The sequence below is a fragment of the Cricetulus griseus genome, chromosome 2 (assembly GCF_003668045.3).
Source record: "Cricetulus griseus strain 17A/GY chromosome 2, alternate assembly CriGri-PICRH-1.0, whole genome shotgun sequence".
NCBI classification, from domain to species: Eukaryota; Metazoa; Chordata; class Mammalia; order Rodentia; family Cricetidae; genus Cricetulus; species Cricetulus griseus.
In genome coordinates, this window is record NC_048595.1 from 60,190,410 (window position 1) to 60,214,002 (window position 23,593).

Genomic DNA, 23,593 nt, shown 5'->3' on the forward strand with positions numbered 1-23,593 from the left:
ACATCTTCATGTCTGGCAGGGAAAATCGCATCCTCAGTTTGCTGGCAACAACTTTATGAGAAATTGTCTTCAAGAGTCTTATCTATCAGAATCATTTCCCCCTGAATTCATGGTTGCTTTTTACGTCTGGCAATTACATAATTATTGTTGTTCTTTAGTTGTAAATTCTTTTGAAGGCAAAATAGATTTAAAAAGAGACAAATCCTACCATTCTTTCTCAACCTTTGTATTATTATTATTATTATTATTATTGTTGTTGTTGTTGTTATTTTGCCAACTCTGGTTTATTAGACTAAGTACTCACATAAAGTATGTCTTATTAATCTAGGACTTAACCCTACTTTTTAACTCAAAGCTTACAAATGAATCAATTTAATTAAAATTTCTAGTGTAGAGAATTTTTTTCTAGGTAGAAATCAAGGCATTGCATTGATCTTCCTCAAGGTCAGTTTGGACTTGGAGCTGTGTGCTGAATGACTTGATTGGCTGTTATTTTTAGCGAAGGTGATGCAATGGCCCTTCCCTTCCTATCAGGAAAAGGAGCCTGTCCTGTTTCTGTTTACAGAGTTAATCTATTGCACTTGTTAGAAGAATAACCTTTGGCTAGCTCTCCTGTGGAAATTTGCAGCACCTTAATATACTTTTACCCTAAATGCCCTTTTCCCAAATCTCGTTATATTAACACTAATTGCTTATCTGGTAAGAAGTAATGCATTTTACTGGTGAGACTTTTTATTGGTATTTGTACACATTCAACAATGATATAAGAACTCCCTCTTCTGGGTAGTATATCACAGATAGGTCCTCAGGAAGTATAGCAGGCAAGGTCAAAATCATTGCTCTCTCAGGATAAGCTGCTGAGATGCCATAGAGCAGAAGGAGTTGGTGATCTTAAAGGAGCAGAAAATTCATAGATCGTGTGTGGGGTTGTTAAACACCTCTCCTCAAGAAAAAAGCCATTTTATTTTGTTCATGAAGGAAAAATAGACAAAGTGAAGTCATATTTCAAACCAAACCAGAGAAATATGCTTTAGCAAAGTTACTGAATTCCTCCTCACTGTGAGTATGCTACTGTGCTAGGTGCCCATAGATCAGGGAGCAATAAGCTGCAGCCCAGAGCCCACATGTCATCTATTGCTTGTTTTGAAAAATAAAACTTTATTAAACATAGTTATAATCATTTGTTTATATTTTGGGCTTCTCTTATGTTATAATATCAGTATTTATTAGTTCTGACAGAGATTGTAATGCTTATAAAGTCCAAAATCTTTGCTATTAGGCCTTTCATGGGTAAAGATTACCAACTTCTTCCATAGAGTATAAAAAGTAGAATCTTTTAATCATCGTCATTGAGTGGGATCATAGGGAAAGGTGGCTAGTGCAGATTTTAAGATAATGCATGCACAAAGAAAAGCCTACACCTGTAGAATTACAGGCATGAAAAGGAGGACATGAGTGGCCATCTTAGTACTTTAAGATACCACAGAGCTGAATGTGTGTGTGCCTGTTTCTCTGTAGCATTACAATGACCAACACTAATGGCCACAAAAATGGGCATCCAGTATTTTTTAAATTGGGAATTCTCTTTGGTCTGGAATATTCAGTGTACTTAGATATTCACTTAGCTGTATCATCCCAGGACATCTTTAGAATAGATGATCAGGGCATCTGTGGAATGGGGTCTGTCATCTCCAGTGATGTCTCTGGCAGCTGAAAGCTTTTATAAATAGGCTTTGTCCATTCCTACAAGCTCCATTACTCTGGAGATTAGGCCTCCAAACACACATTGATGACAGGAACCAGAAAAGCTCCTTTACTGGTCTTTTCTTTAGATGAGCTATAGCCAAAGCAGACAGTCATTCAAAGACACATTCACACTCCTCAAGGGTAACGTGTCAGATTGGGGGGTTTAGGATTTGGGGGAATACACACATGACTGCTGACCTGAAGCGCATTTGAGTGGTCCTCTTATTCTGGCATTTTATGTCACTGCAACTCTTCTCTAGTCTATTCTGTTACATACAGCACTAAGAAACTTTCCCTATACAAAAAAAAAAAAAAAAAAAAGCCAGCGATGTGGCTTGGTGCCCACTGATTCTCACTGCAAATCCTCAAGTTCAGGTTATAGGAAGAATGGTACATCTTGTGCCCTGTTGACCAAAGGTCTTGTGGTCTGTCCTTGTTCTGTGCATGACATGCAGAAACAGCATTGTCAGCTAGAAATGGGAATTTGGCATGACATCCAGAAATGGCAGTGTCGGCTGGAAATGGGAATTTGGTTTCAATCTAGGAGACTGAAGACTGTCCACCTGAACTAGACTTGAAACCAGATCACTAAAGAAGAGGGTAGAATCTAAATACCTCAGGAGTCAAAGATTCTGGTTTGCTCCCAACTGCACTTTAGCATTTAGATTAGAGAGAGGCCATTGAACGGTCTTGTCAGACCAAAGGTGTCATTTTCTTAGTGGTCTTGAATCTCTAACTTTACTAAAATGTAATGCCAGTTGGTGTTGCATGATTACGTGAGACTTCTAGAGATGACTTAAATTGTTTTGGGTGGTGGTTCTCATGTTGGAATAATTCCTAAATGCAGTGGTACCTTTGACATTGTCATGATCTGAGTGTGTATGTGTCAGAGACTGAATGAGGATTCTTGGTTGAGATGTTGGCATTTTAAGATAAATTATTAAATCTTTCTAAAATTCTTCTGGACATGGAAAGAATATTTGGGGTATATTCTCATTTGAACCGAGACAAATGTTTTGTGTATGTATTTCAAACATAAATATTACAGAAGCATTTAGAAAGTACAGATTAGTTTTATAGATAATATAAAATGCTATGGTCCCAACATACAGTCTTTTGAAATTTTTTTTGAAATTACAATAGAATTGCATCATTTTCCTTCCCTTCCCTCCCTCTAACCACTCCTGTGTAAACTACATCTTTTGCTCATTCTCGGATTCTCTCTAGTGTTCTCAACATTCCTTAGTGGCCTGTAGTTCTTTGTCTAGGGTTGGGGTTCCATGAGATTTCCCCCTTCTATGTTACTTAGTCTGTTGGCATTGTCCTTGTTCAGGTCTTATTTAGACAGCCATGTCGAATTATAAACTTTATTTTTCATGTTCTTCAAGGTTGGGAGTAGATGGACTGGTTCATCTGTCAAGATAGTATCATTGGGGGAATCCCCTGAAGAGTGGTCAGGGTTGTTTGCGGTTGGCTTCCCTTCTGTTATCTCTTCCTTATCCCTTTCTTTCAGCTAACACTGCTTCACACACAATTTTATCAGAAAGTGACTCATTGAACTCCAAATGCTGGAGAAGAATGTCCAGCACCAGAAATGATCTCTGATATTTTTGTATAGCATGGAAAGGCTTTTGTAGAAATCTTCTTTATTACTAGTGTGTGTTACTACCTTAAAGGTTTTTATTAAGTACTTTGTTTACTGTGGGTTTCATCAGTAAATAAAAATATTCACTTCCCAGTCTGAACCCAGAAGTATGCTTTTATTTCTGGATGAAATTTTACTTTACTATGAGCTTCCAGAAACCAACAAGAGGAAAATAGATAATCTAGAGTGAGACCATCACACAGTAGGATCCCTCAACTTCAAAAGGCATGGGAGGGTTACACACAGCTGGGGATTGCTATATTTTCTGTACTCCTCATAAGTTAAATTTGGCTTGGCAGAGAATTTTTAGGAGTAGATAAGTTTCTGTAAGTAGAACTTTGCAGTTTTAGCCAAAGAAAACAGGCTGTAGATTTGATGACTCTATTTGATTTATTAGTGCCATATGCAGGGTCTTTTGATCTTGAGGATTCAGTAAACCAGTGAATTGATATTTATCAGAACTCTGTTATATGGGAAAGAAATCTTAATTTGCCTGTAGTGTTGATACTAATGTAATTATCCAACACCTGCATCCCATTGATGGTAATTGTGTTAGGTTATATCAAATTTTAATGGTATGTACAGATAGCATTAACAGCAAGTTTGGGGATTGCATTAACACCAAAAATGGTATTTCTTAACTGTTATCATATTTGTTTCTGTCTATAACAGAAACTCCTATTAGGGGAGCAGATACTGGATGATGGTAGTAACTGTGGTTAAAGGAAAACCAGAAATAGCTTCATAGTATGGTACCATGTAACAAATTCTATATATAATCTCTATTTTTATGGACAGCATAGAGGAGTTTCAATTAAATGTGAGGGTTCACTCTACCTCAGAATTCCTCTACAATATTTTTATGTTTTCTGCCACCAAGCAGTCAGCATCTGTCTGTTTTTGTCTTTTCATTTCCAAAACCCATTCCATATGACAGAAATGTCCAACTTCCTAAAGCTGAAATAAACTGTCAAGAACAGTGTTATACTGTTAGCAGTTTCTTTAGGTGGATCTTATTCTTCACATTCTAAGAGTCATGGTCTGGGCAGGAGAAAAAGCCTCTCAACCCCAAGTGATGCATTTCACCTCTCTTTTCTGGGAATTCTGAGTAATTACATGACCAGACATTTTCTTTTTGCCTATAAGTGTCTTCTGTATATCTTTTTTAGTTTTATATGTATGTGTTTTACGTACATGCATATATGACTACCATGTGTGTCTAATAACCATTGAGGTCAGAAAAGGGTTCTAGATCTGCCCAAAACTGGAGTTATAGATGGTTGTGAGCCACCATGTTGGGGGCTGGACCCAAATTTAGTTCTTGTGCAAGGCAATGAGTGTTCTTTAAATGCTGAGCAATTTCTCTAAACCCAGCGCTTATCCTCTTAATTTTTTCTTTTTTGCTTATTATGTTTGCATAACTGGATATTGTTTAAGCCCCCTGCTTGAGAAGTTGGGCTAGTATAAAAGAAGACACCCTACGTCTTTGCAGTCCCTAGTATTTCCAGGGAAAACTGTCATGAGTAGAGGTTGGGTAAGCCCAATGGACTTGGGGTTAACTTTTCTTAAATCATAATTTCATAGTTACTCTTACTGATGATAAGAGAAGATATTTATCATTTTCTGTCCTGATTCCATATTCTGTCCTGATCACTTTGCACTGCCTATGTACTCAGTTACCAAATAAATTGATACCATGAAGTTCCCTTCCTGCACCTTAGAAATGAAGGAGTGAGACTGGACAGACTGTATTACTTGGCTAAGGTCACACCGCTGCAGTGCGGTGGAATCAGGTCTGACGCTTCTAGAGCCCAAGTCCTGAATACTATTCCATTCATCCCATCTGAATGTTGAACTGGAGTTTTCAAATGTTTGACATTAGATTACAGTGTAAATTCATGTCAAGTAAAACATAATTGTTTTAAATTGTTTGCCTTTTAAATATCTTGTCTCTGTTGTAGAGTGAATAGCCACATTTTCTTTTTGCTTCTTGTTTATTAACATGGATTTCAGATATGAACACATTTACACCTACAGCCTTGCTGGCATGGTTATTGTAAATAGTAGCATCTATGTTTTCTCTTCTTTCTTATTTACTGGAAAGCAAGATTTCTATTTGTGGGAGATTTAAATTATCATTCACTGTGCTCACCTTTAACACAGTGAGCTCTGTTTGCATATACAAAAAATGAAAAGGTGATTCTTTATGGTGAATTTTCCCTGTTTACAGAATAGGCGTGGGTGCTGTTCTAGATAGGAGGGGCAGGCCCTACTGTTAAAGCAGCCATATGACAAAGATCCTGGAACCCTTACAGAGTCTTTTCTTACTGTGAGCTTCAAAAACTACACAGTTGAGATTAAGGGATTTCCTGAAAATTTTGATGTCAGATTTATTTTAGAAAATTCCCTGGAATTACAAAAGCAATGTGACTGAAGGTCCAGGTGTAACAGGAGAGAGTTAAATGTTTGACATCTGATCTCTAGCAGAATGTCTGCTCGCTGCACATACAGTAGTATCAGATGGAAGGAGCTGTTTCTAAAACAGTTCAGGGTGGATGTTTGCTTCTGATTAGCCTGTGTGTGCGTGTTGGGTGAATGAGCAATTGCGAAGTCATGACCATGTGTTTGCTGTCACTTAAACTGCCAATCAAATCTAAATATACAGTGGGCACCTAAGTAGAGTTCTTTCTTTTCAAGAGAATCGTAACAGCTCTCAGTTCCTTCCTGACACTTGTGAACTTGGGCACGTCTGTGTTTCTGAGGGCTACTCTGTTTGATTTTGAAAAAGGTGAGAATGATTTCTTTGCTTGCTCTGTTGCTTGTTTTTGAAGGCCAGCTGTATGTAAAGTTTATTTACCATGACCAGTAATTATATAGGAGAGAGTTTCTAAGATGTTACACATGGTGATAGAAAGAGGTGACAGTGACAGAACAAAGGCACAGGTTGCAGAAGAAGTCAGAAAAATGTTTCCAGTTTTAAGCCATGAATTTGCATGTAGAATGCCTAACCTAACTGGAAAAAAAATTTGGGAAAGTTTTATGCATGGGCAGTATTTTATAATACCTCCATGTATAATGGAGCCTTGATATATACTCCTCCCACCCAAAGAACCATTTAAAGTACAAGAGAATCTTTCTCCTGTAATATCTCCTCCAGGACACTAAAACACATTGTCATGCCATTGAATTTTTTAAATGAATTTTAAAGACATATAAGCCTTTTCCTCTGTATTTGCAACTGAATTGCTGAACAAATTCTCTTATTTTCTGAGAGATGCTAAGGTTTGGAACTGCCAGCACCCTAGCAATCATCCAGCAGAGTAGAATATTGTCCTTCCTCCCTGTGTCACAATTATGCAGCATATCACTTTGAGAAGCCACACTTCAAAGATGGTTTTCACTCTTCACACACTTTTGTGTTTAAGGGCAAATACTGTAAAATTTCACTTCCCTCAAAGAACTAACAACACTCCCATCATCTAATAATTGGAGTAGTTGATACAAATTAGTTGTCAATTAAATATATATGACTTTTTTTCAATCATCATTTGAAAATTAATGACTGGAAATTCTTATCTAAATACTTTTACTTCCATTTTAAAGGTTCTGAACCTGTTTTAATGGAATTCAAGTTGACTTTCAGATTATCATGTATGACAAATACAATCTAAATAGTCACAAAATTGAAAGAATATACATTCATTGAGTGTCATTAGACCTTTATACATGGACAATAACATTTGCCATTTTTCCCTAAAGAAATGAGTTATTCAGTTGTATATTTAGCATATCAGAAAGCCTGTATATTAATCAACAGAAATAAATATATTCTGGAAATATATTCAAGGAGATTTTTTTCCATGTGTATTTGTATAAGTTAATGCTGTCACATGATACCCAAATAGTTGATCTTGTACATAAATGGGGCCTACTAATTATATATAAATAATTACATATAATCTTAAAATATATTTTTCTAATGAAATAAAACATACTGGGTTTACCTACATGTGGAGGTATCCAAAAACATAAAAGCTAGGAGAATTTTGTTCCTTTGTTTGGTTTTCAATGTTTCCTTTTGAAACTTTTCATTCTGTTGTGACTTCATAGAGAGCAGAAGTTGAGTCATCCCAAGAAGGTTCATATTTACTGCGTTGTATTTTAGAACAGTGAGCAGAGCTCAGGCAAGCTGCTTTCCCCTCTCCTTGCCCTCCCGCCCTTCCCCCACAGTTTACATACTCAGAATTGTGCAGTTTGCTTGGCTTATCTGGAAATTAGTGAGATTAATAGTGTCAGTATTGCTAGTTTCCCTTCATTGGTCTAGTGTAGAAGGACACACCACTCTCTAGACAAATTTGGCATTAAGGTCTCCAGTAGCAAGCTTGCAGAGAGGACAGGATCACATACTTCACATTGCTCATAAGATGAGAACCAGCCAGTGTCTTAGGAGATATTTAAGTCAAGTATGGTTAAGTAAAAGGAAGGTTCTGTGTTATCTTTGCTTTTCAGCCAAAAGCTGAATTGTGTGTGTAGTGGGCAAAATGTGGCTGGTAGCTTTGATGGTCTTGTGAAAAAGTTAAAAAGGCATGTTATAAACTAAATGCACAAGTTTTTAAATGCCACATACATATTTGAAACACACGCATCACACACACACTTAAATCTACCATAAGGTTCATAGAGTTGAGCTTTTCCTGAATTACTATTCTACAAGTACATATAGGTAATGGTCCTGTTTGTGAAAATTGAGAACAAGGTTTGACTTTTTACTCATTCTGGAGACACTGAAATTAAATGTGTTCTTGAGGATCAATTCAAACATGGTTCCAAACTCTCCTCCAGGAAAGCAACAATGTGGACCTTGGACTCTCACTAACTAGACTGTAAGGAAAGGACAATTGAGGGGAGCAGGATAGGCTGAAGAGACTCTAGCTGGTGCTGTCCTCAGCTGCCATTGTTGAAGGACATCCTTTGATTTTAGCCCCATTTAAAAAAAAAAAATCTATTTAGCGATTAGTATCCAGCGGATAAGAGCAGAAAGCCCAAGTGAATAAAGACCATAAATACTGAAGTCTTTGGGATAACAGCCTGTAAAACTGTCAGAAAGCATTGGGTAAGTGACAAAAGAGAGCCCAGAGTAACAAGAAGTGTTAGCTGCAAAGCAGTGCTCCATATTCATGGACAGACGACATCATTTAGTTTTTTCCAAAATAGAGATTCTTCTTGAATTCAGTACCTGCTCACTATTAATCTGTTTGTCTTGTGTGGAGTCTCTCTGAAGTCTGTGGTTTCCTGTGTTCGCTAGTGGGAATCACAATGCTTGTTTAAAGATAGCTTGTTTCCAAAATTAGAGCCATGATTCCTGAGGCTTGTGTTTAGATCCATCAAGATCTACTTACTTGCTGAGAATGTCAAGCCTGACTGGAGTGAGTGGGTGAGGCATGTGTGCGTGTATTTTTAAAAGGCAGATGGTTGAATTAGATGCTGACAAGTGCTTTTCTCTTGTTTTTAAATTAAAGTCTAAAGTTCATAATTCTTAAATATTTCTCCCTAAGGGGAAAACATTACATAAATAAAAACAGAAGTGTGCAAGACTATATTATAAACTGTTTTTATTCTTCTTGTACAATGTGGAGGTTTAGAAGATGGAAGTCCTAGTAGCCCAACCTCAAATTTGCTTTTAGGATTGAGAAAACTGAAGATGATGAAGTCCAGGGCTTTACTCTGAACTCTGTTGTCTGTCCCCAGTGATGATTAGGTGGCATTGAGTGGCAATGCTATCTGAATTCTGTGTTTTACTGTATAAACTTTAAATTTAAATATGTATTTGGGAGATGATTTCAGTGGATTTAGCTTCTTCAAGTGTGAGGAATTTTATCAACTTAGGGTCTTTGCTTTTCAGCATCCTGACTGTGAGAACTAGACGTGTCATTCATTTGAAGGGAGCAGATGTTAAAGGTGCTTGCCCCTGCCTTCCTAATCCTAAACACCCTTTAAGAAGAGAAATGTTCTATTACCCAAATAGCGATCTTTCTGATGGTGAGAAAAGGCGGTAAAAGGCAGTAAATCTGCCTTCTCATTATGAAGTGCAACAATAGATTGATTTATGAAGAAAAGCAACTGTTAGGCTTATATGAGATGTGTGCATGGAGAAGCGGGTTCCCCTGGAGCAGATCCGCAGTAGCTAGCATTCCTGCTATTCTTGACAGGAATCTAATATCACCAATAAGGAATATGTGATTCTCAACACTACATTTGTAAAAGGGCCTCACTGAAAACAAAACAAAAGAATCCACCTCCCGATATTTTCACATGAGAATGGGCGCTTAAATGTGCCATGTTTGTGCTGAGTTTTTTCTTCCACATTTTCATTAGGATGGGGAAGACATCTTTTAAAAAAGTTTCATTTTTATGGACATTTTGTTAAGACTTGCATTTTAAGTTGAAGTTAATGTAAGTATAGCTATTTTAAGTACTTGGCAGTTATAAGTAATTTTGCTCTATACTATTTAATTTTTTTAGCAAACTCCCTAAAAGCAGAAAGACTGAAACCATGCTGAAGATAATTGTAGTCTTCTAAGGGAATGTGTAAAATGCTTGGTATTAAATGTTTGTTTTAAGGAAGTCTGTATGCATTTTAAAGTCTTTTAAATAAATCTGTGTCTCATAGTGATAAGAAACTCTGCTAAGGTATTTTTATTCAATTGAAAATTTGACTCCAAGCCCAGCTCGATCATAAAATATTGTAAAATGGGAAAGTCTGGAGAGTTGAGTAAATTGTGCTGATATTGTCTTACATATTTAGTACATATTACTCTAGAATTTGAAACCTCTGTATTGTAGTTGCAATTTGAGCATGTAAATTACAGGATTAAAGTTAATGTTTATCAATACAATACAATGAGCACCAAGCTCATTTCTCTCAATAAACATCTACTTCTAATAGCTGTACATTTCCTGGTTATGAGAATAACCACTGTACAACATATAATGTACAAGAAAGCACATGCAAACAGTGAGTTTAAAGCGTAAAGGCAGGAAAAACATGGGGTTTCTGTCCCTTTGTTTGGTCCTAGTTTACCTCAGACATGGTCCCACAAGCACTCATGTGCATACTCATACCTGAAGAGTGTTGAAAGGTTTTTCTCATGTAGGTAGAGGAAAGGGAACCAGTATGTTACCTGCTAAATACACTGATATCCAAATTAGGAAGATAAAGGGAGAATAAAGACTTATTCCTTGCAACTAGTAAGGATTTTGGCTGTATAAGTTTATAGTGATGAAATGCTGCATTTTGACTTAGTTATGATCAGACAGTTTAAAATCAACAATTTTCTCAGTGGATTTTAGTTTTTTAGGAATTCAAAGTATGATAGAAATCATGTAAATATGCACTTAGCAAATAAAATGAACTTTTTATACCACTGCCTTGATATTAGTTACAAGCTTCACATTTAATGGGGAATATTCTATAAGACAATCCAAAGATTAAGACTAATCAATCTTCTTAGGACTTGTTTAACTAGCCATTTATTGTAGTTCTATTAGTTGTCAGCCAAATACTCTATACACGTTTTTTTTTTTTTGCTTTTTTTTTTTTTTTACAGAAATTCATTTTTAAAGAAGTTTTAAAATGGTAAGAATGGCATTTAGTGGCTTAAGATGTTCTCTTCACATATATATGTGTTTTAGTTAGTTCATTTTGCTATCATTTATATTTCCCAAATTCATTCAATTTAACATTTAAAATATTATAACCCCAAACTGAGGCTATATATAGTATTTAAGCCTTTTTTTTTTCAATTCAGTCCTGCCCTTGCAAGTGTAGAAAATAGAAAATATTCTGAAATTGCAGTTTTTGTGCTCTGCAAGGTGGGTTATTACATACTTAAAAAGAAGAGAGTGCTAACAACAAATAGTTGCAGGTCCATAAAAGTGGAGGAGCACTTGTGTCTTGGTTGTCCATTGTTCACTCAGTAACTTAGTTTGCAACGATCTATCAGGAATACTTTTTTGCTTCTCACACTCTTTTATGAGGCATTTAACCTTTTGTAACTTGCAACTTTTCCTTTTGTAACCATCATTCTCAAAATCCCGGTGGGGGTAGGGGTGGGGTGGGAGACACAACACATACAAATACCCAGAATTACAATAAAGTAGTGTGTTTAATGCCCACGTATAAGACGGCACACTCTGCTCGAATGTTTGTAGCCGGTGTTGGTGCTGTATGTAGTCTGTTTCTAGGTGAGTTTTCACACTTCTAAACCTCTCAGCAAGTGAGAATTCTTACCCTGTAATCTCTTAGAACACATCTGGCACATACACCATCCTGCAGTGACTGGAGTTCTTGAAAGAGCACATGTTCTGGCTACAATAGTCAGTAGCAGCCTTCAAAGTAAGACTGGTGATGAGAGATAAAAGACTTGAGGCTCTTCTGCTTAAACAGAGGAAGCTGAAAGAAAATTATAGCCATCCGTAAGTGTGGAAAAGGGTCTTAGAGAGAGATTTATAGACCCTTGTTCCCCAAGGCCATTTTGTTTCCTAATGAGATTTTGTGTTCTCAGACAGGGTGTGGGGAGTCAAAGGATACAACATTTAATAGTAATAGTAAAGATGATAATGAGGGAGACAGCAAGTGCAGTTGTTACAGAGATGCTTCAACATAAAGCCAATTATCTTGGCATTCGGGACAATTTTTATGTCTGAAAGTTGAAACTATAATAGAAATAAGGACTTCTTGTTTTGCTAAGTTACTTGAGAGGGTAATTCTGAGTTTCTTGCTATGTTATCAGAAAATGACAGGCACAACGATAGCCTTTGATCATGTATCAGCCCAACATGTGAAATGTGGTTCTGACTTAACATCATGCTCATTTAAGGTTTTGAAGACAAATGTAAACTCTGCTAGAAGGAGGTATAGCACCTTCCTGTGGCCACAGACTTGAGTAACTAGCAGCAAAGGTTTCAGCTTCCAGTGGCCTTTTTTCTCAAGCTCATTGTGTTTTCGAAGAAAATGTTGATGTATTACTACATTCTTTTCCATGGTGTTACAAGATTTTGTACTGTAGAGTTAGGAAAATAAGGCAGATTACCTTTGGAGGCAAATAAACTGTTGCACTGTATTTCCCTATACATCCTCTTAATCAGGGCCCATGTCAAGAGCACCAGGGCAGTTCAGAGTAGACTCTTGGCTGCTGATGAGGTAACCAGCCAGGACTCTTAGGACTCCTGATTGGGCAAATGTGAGAAGTAACTGATGGCAGTCCTTGGAGTCCTGGAATGAAGTGTTTGCTTTACCACTCCTTTGCTCTGGGTGTGGATCCTCAGATGTCTCTTGTAGATAGGGAGAGATTCTTTCACAGTGACATGGAAAACTTTCCTTGACATTAATGTTATTAAAAAAAAATTCTGTGTTTGAGTGCTGCTTTAATTGCTCCTTCATCAAAGATGCAGGGGTAACAAAAGTACACGAGAAATCAGAGCAGTTGTTGAAATCTATGTAAACATCATCCCGTGGTTACCTAATCACTGTGCTTCAGTCTCCTAGGTTAGAAGATAACTATTAAAAATGTCTTTGTCCACTCAAGCCTATAAACTCAAACAATAAATTCTGAGAACTTAGAAGAGCAAAATCATAGAACCTGGAAGGGGCTTTCCTCTTGGCTTGCAAGTATAGGCTATCTTGCTGGGGAAGAGACTATAGTGGGGGTAGTTCTCTGCTGTTTCTTCTTTCATTGTTCCTAATCTCATCATGAAGGCTCACAGTCATGAATGCCCTCATTTAGAGTGAGGGCTTCAGCAAATCATGAGAAAGGACACAGTTTAGTGCACAATACCCGCACTAAAATACCTCATACAAAACAAATAAAACAAATAATATGCCAAAACTGAACAAAGATATGTTAAGGGGTAACCAGTATTGGCCCATTCTTATTTTCATGTATTTCCCTGTAATAAGGTTTTGATTTTTTTAAAATCATTTATTAAAAATTCCCATTAACACAATTCATCTTGTGTTAATCTTCTTGACCTATTTGTCATTTACTTTAGGCCTTGCCATTTGCTGACATAGCTAACTGACATAGTCTCATACAATGGAGAACACTTCTATGACTGTTTAGCATGACTGTGATGATGCTACTCCTTAAAATTAAATGTGTATTTGGAAAATGAGTGGATAATTTTCAAACTCTTCTAGAGGAGAGAAACTAGAGTTAATAGCATTTAGTTTAAAGGTGCATAATGTATTGGGTGATTCATTTTTAATGGAAGATGAAACTGATAAGAGCTGAGTCTTCAGTCAGTTGTCATGAAGGGAAGTAAAGACAGTGAAATACACACTTTTCTTTGCTTAACATTCATGTTCAACATGATCTTTCTAGATATTTGTGCAACAAAGAAATCATTTCTATGGCAGAATATGAACTTTCTTTTTCTACATGTAGTTAAAAGCTTTGTGTAAACACTGAAATGTATCTAAAGTAATTTCTGTTTAGTTTTTATTCCCTCTGTTATTTTTAAATGTTTAATTAGTTTTACTGTATTTTTCTCTTTTTTCTGAAAGTACATTCATGCCCCTCACTTCCCTTTTCTAAATTCTGATTGCTGTAAAGATCAAAATTGAAATTCAGTGTAGCTGTCTGATAAGACAGGACTTACAGTGTGTGTTTTCTAGGAGGAAATCTGCTTGTGCAGGCCTCTTCGGTGATCACAATTAACTTCTAGGAGTTATAAACATAAGGGTTTTCTTATTTGTCCTGGGCAAAAGTAATCCTCAATAGATAAACCATTACAGGATGATTTTTCATACCCATTTGGTGGTGAAGAGTGTATCGCCAATCTTGATATGTCTCTTGTATCACCAACTATAAAAATATGTCTTGTTTTGGGCAATGGTGAAGTTTATGGCCTCTTACATGTAAATACTTATATAATGGCAACCAAATGTTGATTAGTTACATTATAATAGTGTTTGATAATCCAGGACAACAACGATTTTTTTTCCAGTGGGGAGACTTTTGAATTTGAAAACAAGCATCAAATTAGCCCACAAGGGAAAGGATGAGAGCGTCATTAGCTTCCTTGTTCTTAGTTTTTGGTACATAACTCCCAGATCTATGTGTACACAGGTGAGCATACAGATTTAAATATTTCTTAAGAGACAGACAGGAGGCTGTTGTATATGGAGGGCCTATAAAACTTTTAACCTGACGAGTTTAAGGTTTGTTTTAATAAAGTAAATAACTAATCATTTATAAAATTACTTTTGATTTGAAGGGTTTTGGAAAGGCTGGCAAATGTGATTTCCTCAAAATAAAACACACTTAAAGTAAGCTCGATGACATTGGATTACTGTATCTGCCTCATAAGGGACTTTGGAGTAGTTAACATTTAGGTGAACTCTGTGCTGGTCAGTTTGTGTTCAAGGTTAGTTTTTGTCAAGTTGACACAAGTTAGATACACCAGATTGGCCTATGGACATGTCTGTGGGACATTTCCTTCTTGAATGTGGGAGAGCCCAGACCACTGTGGGCCATGCTGTCCCTGGACAAGCAGTTATGAGTTGGATAAGAAAGGTAGCTGGATAAGAACATGAGTCTAGAAGTGATTGAGCCTGGAAGTGATGGAGCCATAAGCAATGTTTTACCATGCTCACTGCTTCAGTTCTAGCCTCTGAATTCCTCCTTTGGCCTCCCTCAATGGCAGACTGTCACTGGAAGTGTAGACATTAAGATAAAATAACTTTCCTTCCCAAGTTGCTTGTGGCCAGTGTTTTATCACACCAGAAAAAAAATCCATCTACCACCACATAAATGAACTTCATAATGTTTTTATTGAGTAACAACCAGATTCTGTCACAGTTCATTCTTGAAAAGCCCATTGAGGAGAATATACAGAGGATCTCTATGGGTAGATTAACACTTGTGGTTTTCTCATGATGCATTTTTGTTTGTGTTCACATACGCATATGACCATCCATACTATTGTCCAAGTGTATGGAGCCAGAGGACAACTTTGTCTATCTTCCCTCACCTAGCACCCCTTGGTTTTTGAGACAGTCTCTTATTTGCATGGAACTTGCTAAATAGGCTAGACTGACTAGCCAGTGAGTCCCAGGGATCTCTTGTCTCTCCCTCCCCACTGCTGTGGGATTGCAAGCCCTGCTGTCATGGCTGTCTGACCCTTCTTCTTAAGAGGTTTTTTAAAAGATGTTTTCCCATTATGTATACGTTTGTATCTGTCTGTATGTGGGTATAGCACATGAGTACAGGTGTCTGCACAGGCCAGATATGGATTAAGGTTAGTAGTAGCTGGAATTACACACACACACACACACACACACACACACACACACTCTCTCTCTCTCTCTCTCTTTACTATTTATCTTTTTTTAAATAATTAGCAGTTGTGGAAATGTTAACTCTGTGGGTAAGATGCTAAAAGGTTTGGTTTGGGCATCTACATAATGCTTGAAATAGAAGGGTCAAGATTAACTTTGTGTAGTTGGGGAATTGGACACTGTCTTCCCTTGTTATCCTAGGTTGGTTGATTGATTAGTTTTTGAGACAACATGGACTATGTAACTGTGTAGAACTCATTGTGTAGACTAGGCTGGCCTCAAACTCATAGAAATCTATGTGTTTCTGCCTTGTAAGTGCTGGGGTAAAAGGCATGTGCCCTGACACTCAACCCTACTTTGTTACCTTAGTTAATGGCATTCTTAGCAAATAGTTCTGGCAGCATGATTGTTTAGGTCCAGTGCCATACATGCTGGTCAGGAGGCATGGTAAAGAAACTTCTGTTTTGTTCTCAGATGGCTTCCAGGGTTATTAAAAAAATACCATTTACAGACATTTTTCATGGCTGAAAAGAACAACTTGGAGAGGACATGGAATACTCCTTGGGCCTTGAGAGAACTGCTTTACAGATGGGCATTACAGTGAATGTCATTTCCATTGTGTAACTTGCCATTAGTGCTCAGCCATGGAAGAACTACCTAACAGAAGTGAAGAGCACCTCACAGAGGCATTTACACCTGTAAACCAGCTCTGTTTTGTAGCCTGCAAAGAGTGATGTGTAGGACCCTGTGTAATTCCCAAGTAGATCCTGCAGTGGTGAAGAGTTGGTGAGCTGCCTGCTTCTCATTAGAAGTCCCGTCTGGCTTTTTTCCTGCAGAATGAGTTAGATTGCTGACACCTGTTTTCCCATCCATCCTGAGGATATGAAGTGTGCATCAGGAATGCCCAAAAGTGCTTCCTCATGTCCCATTCTATGGAGCTTAGTACTGCTTCGGGAAAGGGAGGCACTCCTTTGCTGGCAGGGGAGATGAAAAGAATTTGATGGTGAGAAACTGTTGTATACACTGAACTGAGATGGCCATTTTCATTTAGTGTCTTCTTATTGTGCTTATAGTTGTATTCCAGCTGGATTGGGCATTAAATAAACTGAGGGGGGGGGAGAACATATATGAGAACACCTCAAATATTTCTGAAATAACACAGCTATTTACTTGAGAATATGAGGATATTAGAAATGGGTAGAAATAGTCCATTCTTATAACTAAACACATCAGCTTTATTAAGTTACTTAAAGCATGAACTTAGTTTTAAGATGCAAAACTCGAGTATGTTATTGGTGTGGTCCATGTCTTGCACATTTCTTTCCATGCGCCTGATTTCGACCCTTAAAGCAGCATGAACTCTCTTCTGAAAACTGTGAGACTGTGGAACAGACAGACGGTAATTCTGCCTTTAGTTACAGATAAGAGTGGACTGCAGTACACAATGTGTTCTGCTAAGTAGGGAAGAAGTAACAAGAAGCACATGGCTTTTCAAGTGCTGCATGTCTACAGTTTATCTGGGCAGAACACAGCATAGGGACTACCTTGGAGTGCTGCAGCATACTTGGAAGAAGCATAACTGCTTTGCAACCATGTTAGTGGTTTGAGAAGGAAGAAAACTGAGTTTGGGTATGTCCAAGAGTTGGATGTAGAACTTTTTATGGATACTAATGGATAAGAGATCATGGAGACTCAGAGGTGGGGTGTATGTGTGAGTCTTTTCTGCCAATTCACAGGCCATGAAATACAAGGGTATTTTTCTTCTTAAAGTAGTGGCAACCGTTTTCCCCTGACTTGTTTGTGGGACTTGACTGTATATTATGAGTATCAGCCTCCATTTGTGAACTTGTGGTGAGTGGGGTTAGTTGGTTCATGGCCTTGGACCAGGGTAAAATTAACTGGCTCATAATGTGATTGAACTAATGACCTTGGCCTCGTGACTACTATGTCTAAACCAGTTGAGTCAATCAAACCTCATAGAAAGGAAAGTGAAGGTATGTGTCCCTTAGGAGGAGATCTGCCGGGCAGTGAGCAGGAGTGAAGTCCTGTAGCATCCAGGCATTTATCGTTCACCCTTGACATTTGATATGTGTTACTTCTAATAAAAACAAGGCTATCAAAAAAAATGACATCAGAACTCCCCTGTGTTAGTTTTTTAGCAAAGTGATATGTGTGGTCATTTTCCATGCACAGTATCGGACTTACTGTAGGGGCTGCTTTGAGCACAGAGATCGTATTCATTTTAATGTGTAGTGTCCTGTAAGTGTATTGCTGATGCTTTCTTCTTCTTCTTCTCTAAAGTCAGAGCAACCGAGTCCTGCCAGCTCCAGCTCCAGCTCCAGCTCCAGCTTCACACCATCCCAGACCAGGCAACAAGGTATCAGCAGCCCCAAGGCTAACGGAATATTTTCCCCACAAAACATCCTAATGAGTTGATTTATGACCTATCTTCTACTGTTTTATTATTTGAATGATAACATGGCTTTTATGCAGTTGTGTTTATTTCCCCCAGGAATGAACTTGAGTATCATTCTGATATATGAGGCCTGACTTTAGAAAGTCCCCCCTTTCCAGGCTCTGCCATCAGATTCCCATTTCACAAATGGATTATAGACACAACCCATTCCAGGGAGTTCCCAAAGGAAATACTCCCGTAAACCAACTTCAGAGGCACTGACATAGACCCCCCCCATTCTTCATCCTTGGACACCAATCATTTTGTTTATTTTTTTATATTTTAGTAGACTTGTTAAGGAAAATGCATATACTGTTTTAACATATATTTTTTTTCTCTACTCATAATCACATGCTAACCAAAACGCTGGATAGGTTAAACCAGAACACATAATGAAGCATTTTTTAATGTATGTGTAAAATCTCCAGAAGTGGGTTCCATTTTTGCACAACAGAAGAGTGTCAGAGAGTAACTTGTTTTCTAGTATCACAGTGAACATCACCAATCTCATTGACTACACTGAATTCCAAGAGGCCTTCCAGGCTCTGAAAGAGGATTAAATTGTTGTGTGTATTTGGACTAAGGCTAAGCTTCCAAGAAAATATATAATAAAAAGGAGTGATAGTTTCGGGTATTCAGAACTCTTGTTTCATTAGCTTTCAAAGAAGTAAGCCTACTACAAAAGCAGAGAAATCTGAGTTTGCAGAATGTGAGGTTGCAGGGAGTTGGTGCTTGTTTTAGAACTGACTACTTAGTGGCAGCTCAAATAGCCCTGTCGTAGCTTAGACTTGGGGATTGCCCAGTCCAGAATGAAAATGCCCCCTTTTTTGAGTACCCTTACAATCTTCTGTTAAAATTAAAGAATAACTATTTTTTTATCACATTTTGAGTAGTAAAGTGGAAGGAAATCAGTGTGTGTGTATTTTCAGTTTTGTCGGGTCCTAAATAAAATTAGTTACAGCCTCCTCCCCCCCATCTAATACTGTCTGGATTTTCTGGGCACATGATTTATTACATAGTCTTATTTATGTAAATACATGCTGATATATTCCTAGGAATTTCTTAAAAGGTAAGGTGAAAATTGGCCACATAAAGTTGTTGCAACAAGATCTGCTTTCTAAGATCAATAGAGGATCAGAGATAGGACATTACACCATGGAGTTGAAACACTTTATAACCTGAACTTGACTGAAATGCTTGCTTGACCTGAAGTTGACCTTGAAATAAAGGAGCAGCTAAACCTTAATAGATCAGAAACTACCACACAAAGGCTGCATTTCCAAGAACCAGCTACAACCACAGTGATTTATTAATCTCAGCTTTTCAATACATGGATTAACTTAACAAAACATCCTGTTTACTAATAGATCTGTTTTTCTTGTGGTTGTGAATTGGGGTGGGGAGGTAAGAAATAAAATTTACTCAAAAAAATCCTATGAAATGGAGATTGTTTAATTTTATAAATATTTTATGTATATGGGTGTTTTGCTTACCCGTGTATCTGTGCACCTTGTGCCTGAGGAGGTCTGAAGAGGATGTCAGAGTAATAAGCTACCATGAGGGTGCTGGAAATCGAACTCTGGCAGAGCAGCAGGTGCTTTTTGAGCCACCTCCAAACATTTTGGGGACTCTATGATGGAAACAGTAATATGTAAGTAGATATGTAAGTAGAGATTGTAATCCAGAAAATGTCCTGAATTTGGTTGCAAAGTCTTAACTGTTCAGGATAAATTGTTCTTAGCCAGAGTTAGTACTGCAAGCGTTCAACAGTGTGTAATATGGTAAAGTGTGTTTGAAGTGTTTGTTTGATGGCCTGTGGTTCATGTCATTACTCAGGTCCTTTAAGGTCTATCATGAAAGATCTGCATTCTGATGACAATGAGGAGGAGTCTGATGAGGCAGAGGATAATGACAATGACTCTGAGATGGAAAGACCTGTAAATAGAGGTGGAAGTCGAAGTCGCAGGTAAGAGATTCCCTGTAGTGAAGCCATACTGGTTCAGTAGGTAAACTACAAAGGTGGGAAACAGCTAGATGCCAGCAGCAGATGTGAGTGGTCTGCCACTAAGTCAGCAGAATGTTTGCCCGGTCTTGTCAAAGCCCTGGGTTTGATCCTTAACACACTGCCTGTAATCCCAGTATTTAGGAGGGGAAAGCAGGAGGATGAGAAGCTCAAAGTTCTCTTCAGCTATATATCAAGTTTGGGGCCAGTCTAGGTAACATGAGACTCCATCTAAAACAGAAGCGTGGGTACAGCAAATGGCTATATTCCTCTGTGTAGCAAACGGTTCTGCTTCCTCTGAAACCGGAATGTTTGTGTTCATTTTTCTAAGAAGACATGTTTTGTTTTGTTTTGTTTTGTTTGTTTGTTTTTTTTCCTTATGAGGTTTCCTCCAAAACCTTTAAAGGAAGAAGCTATATCAGAAATCCTTGTGTCTGACAATATATGACATGCAGCAAATTCATCTGAAGAGCTGCTTTACACCTGTTGCTTTGGGGCGGGGTGGGGGGCACCCCATGTGAAGAATTGGCATTTGCTGCATGTAGTTACAACTACATAATTGGCTCCAGTGAATTATGTTGTGACCTAATTAAAACTAAGTTCACCTGTGTGTGTTTTCCAGCAAATAAATTCCTTTTAAGTGTGCTGACAATTAGGTTCCTTAAGTAGCTTTAATGCTATGAGGCATAATTCTACATTAGAAGATGGTAATTCATGTCACTTATAATTAATAGTCAACTTGAAATTGCCTTGAGGATTTTGTTTATCATGAGGAAAACAAATAGGCATGCATACTTTAATGTGTTATGAGTAGAAAATATGAATCTACTTGAACTTCAAATCCAATTATATTTATAATATATTGCAATAAATCTTTCTCCATTAGATGGCCCTGAAATACCTAAGACAAAGGGAATCCAAAGGGAACAGACTGTGTATTTCCTAATCGGCAATTCACTGGTGTCGTTTGAAACAAGCTGCCCCTCCATAGAATGGAAATCTTATGAGACCCTGCAGTGACTCTGCCACAAAGCTAGACTCATGACATCTTTCTGCACCTTGCCTCCCCAATGCATGTGCATAGGTTCCTTTTACAGGACCCTTATAGACTTGACCTTGTAATGTCTTCCTTGATCCTTTTGACCTAGCAGTCAAAAGGACCTAAAACCGAGCTGAACCTTGATGTTTAGGAACTAACTTTGACCAACCACTGGCTGCTTTCCAGCTTAATTTATTGAAAAAGAACACACACACGCACGCATGCACGCATGCACGCACACACGCGCGCTCCAATTTATGCCTTATTCATATAATTTTCCAAGTTGTTGTTTAGGAGAACTGATTAGCTGTTTGTTATCTACCTGCTTTCTATCCCATCCAGAGTGGATGTGGGTTAGATCACACATATTTACTTACGAGTTGCCTGATGTGAACATACATTCTTAGGGATACATCTTATTTCCCCACCTGACATACACTGTTAGTACGACAGTTCCATTTCACATTTGATCTTCACAGCACTTGTGCAGTCTCAACTGTTTAATCAGTTTAAATACTCAGCCCTCCACTTCAGTCGAGAAGCGTTTGAAAGCAGCGCTTCAACAGAACACTTCATTAATGTAATTTAGTTAAGAAAAACAAGTTCCATCAGTTCTTGCTAAAAGGCTGTCCCAGTGTACCCTTTTTGTTTCCTATCTTGTATCGCGTCTGTCTGAATGTATAATAGAGCGAGGATGTGATTGCCTATTCAGAGAGGAAGAAAAATGGTTGTGATTTCTGTAGCATTTGCTATCTCTGAGAAGAATATTCTATCAGGTTACTATATAACCAGAGAGGGAGCAGATACTGAAACACCCTCCTGGATGAGGGCATACATTCGGAGCAGAAGAAAGCACCATCTCCTCTCTAGCTAGAAAGAAGTTGCATTTTATTCTGAGTAGGAAAAAATTAAATAGAGAGAGAGTGGTATTTTTGTTGTCTCTGGATGCTGAGAGATTTTTTTTTTTTTAAACAGTGATGTTTGAAACAATTTGTGCCCAGAGTGTGTTTGTAACACATTATTGTGTCCATGTTTTGTAGTGGTGACATCATTGAATGGTGACACAGTAGAAATGATAACTAGTGTTTCTAGAATTCGAGGCCTTCCACGGTGGCTCAGGTGGCGGCTGAGCACGAGCCTTGTGTCACAGTACTGGGCTTTGAGTCCTTGAGTCTCCGTTTTGCATCTGTAAACAGAGCTGGGGGACACATATTTCTAAGTCCTGGTTTATTCAGTTGTGAGGCGTGGGATCTTTGAAAGCACATCAGCAGTGGATTCACCTGAAGTGATTCCAGTTACAAGCAAGTATCAACATACCCCCGCAGTTGTGTGTCAAAAGCAGCCTCTCAGTGGCGATATTTGTATTCCTTGCTTTTCACGATACTTGACTCTCTGTCTGCGGTGAGTCATGTGACCGATCAGTGTTTCTTCTCAGGGTCAGCTTGAGTGACGGCAGTGACAGTGAAAGCAGCTCTGCCTCTTCACCTCTCCATCATGAACCCCCACCGCCATTATTGAAAACTAACAACAACCAGGTAAATTGTGGGCTTTGTACTCAGCAAGATTCTATAGAACTATACATAATCATTTTTCATCCAGCATATAACTGTTTTACCTCTTAATTTTAAACAAAGTTCCTTGTTACTTCAAACAAGTGGGAATCCTCAACCTTAGGATGAAGCACACAGGGTAAAAGCACTTCCGTGTCTGTAAGATGGATGTGTTCCATTGTGTGGATAAATTAGGTAGATACAGGAAGGAAGGGTGACACAAAATGTTGCCCATGGTCTCAACTTCTCTGTATTTTAGCCCTTGGCATAAATAGATGACTTAATCAGAAAGAAAATGAGTTTGGGGCCTAGCCTTGTTTGGCTGGTAGAGGATACACTTTTGTGTGCTCCAGTTTCGTCATTAAATAATGTTAGCATCCTGCAGCTTAACAGAAGGAAAGCGGTGTGTGTAAAGGCGGTGTGCAGTGTCTGTGTGGCACTCGGTTTATGCAAATGTGTATTGTAGCTACTCAGCCTCAGTTTCTCATTCAAGAGAGCAGGACCATTACTTGGAAGTTCGAAGATAATTAACAAAACAGTGATTATTGTCATGCTACCAGTTGAGCTAAAAGAAAGCTTACTAATTTGATAGTCAACTCAGAATATAGCTATTCAGATAAGGTCTAAACAGAATTCTGGGAGCTGTGATGAAGAGCTTGTGTTAAATAAATGAGTGAGATTGAGATATTTTCATTACTTACTAAAATAAACTGTTTTCAAGCATCATGAATATTGTAAAAGTCCCATTATGCATTGAGTTCATACTCATTACAGTAAGTTATTCTTATCTTTTTGTGTAGGCAGATTTCCTATGAC

The 23,593-nt window shown here is 37.9% G+C and overlaps 1 protein-coding gene across 1 annotated transcript in view; it reads left to right on the top strand.

The window, feature by feature from the left end:
* The window catches only part of Mllt3 (MLLT3 super elongation complex subunit), a 266,421-nt gene that overhangs the window by 224,689 nt on the left and 18,139 nt on the right, over nucleotides 1–23,593 (top strand). The window contains 3 exon segments of the mRNA XM_027400386.2: nucleotides 18,033–18,108; nucleotides 20,023–20,152; nucleotides 22,663–22,762. Of these exon segments, the coding sequence (XP_027256187.2) occupies nucleotides 18,033–18,108; nucleotides 20,023–20,152; nucleotides 22,663–22,762 (306 nt within the window).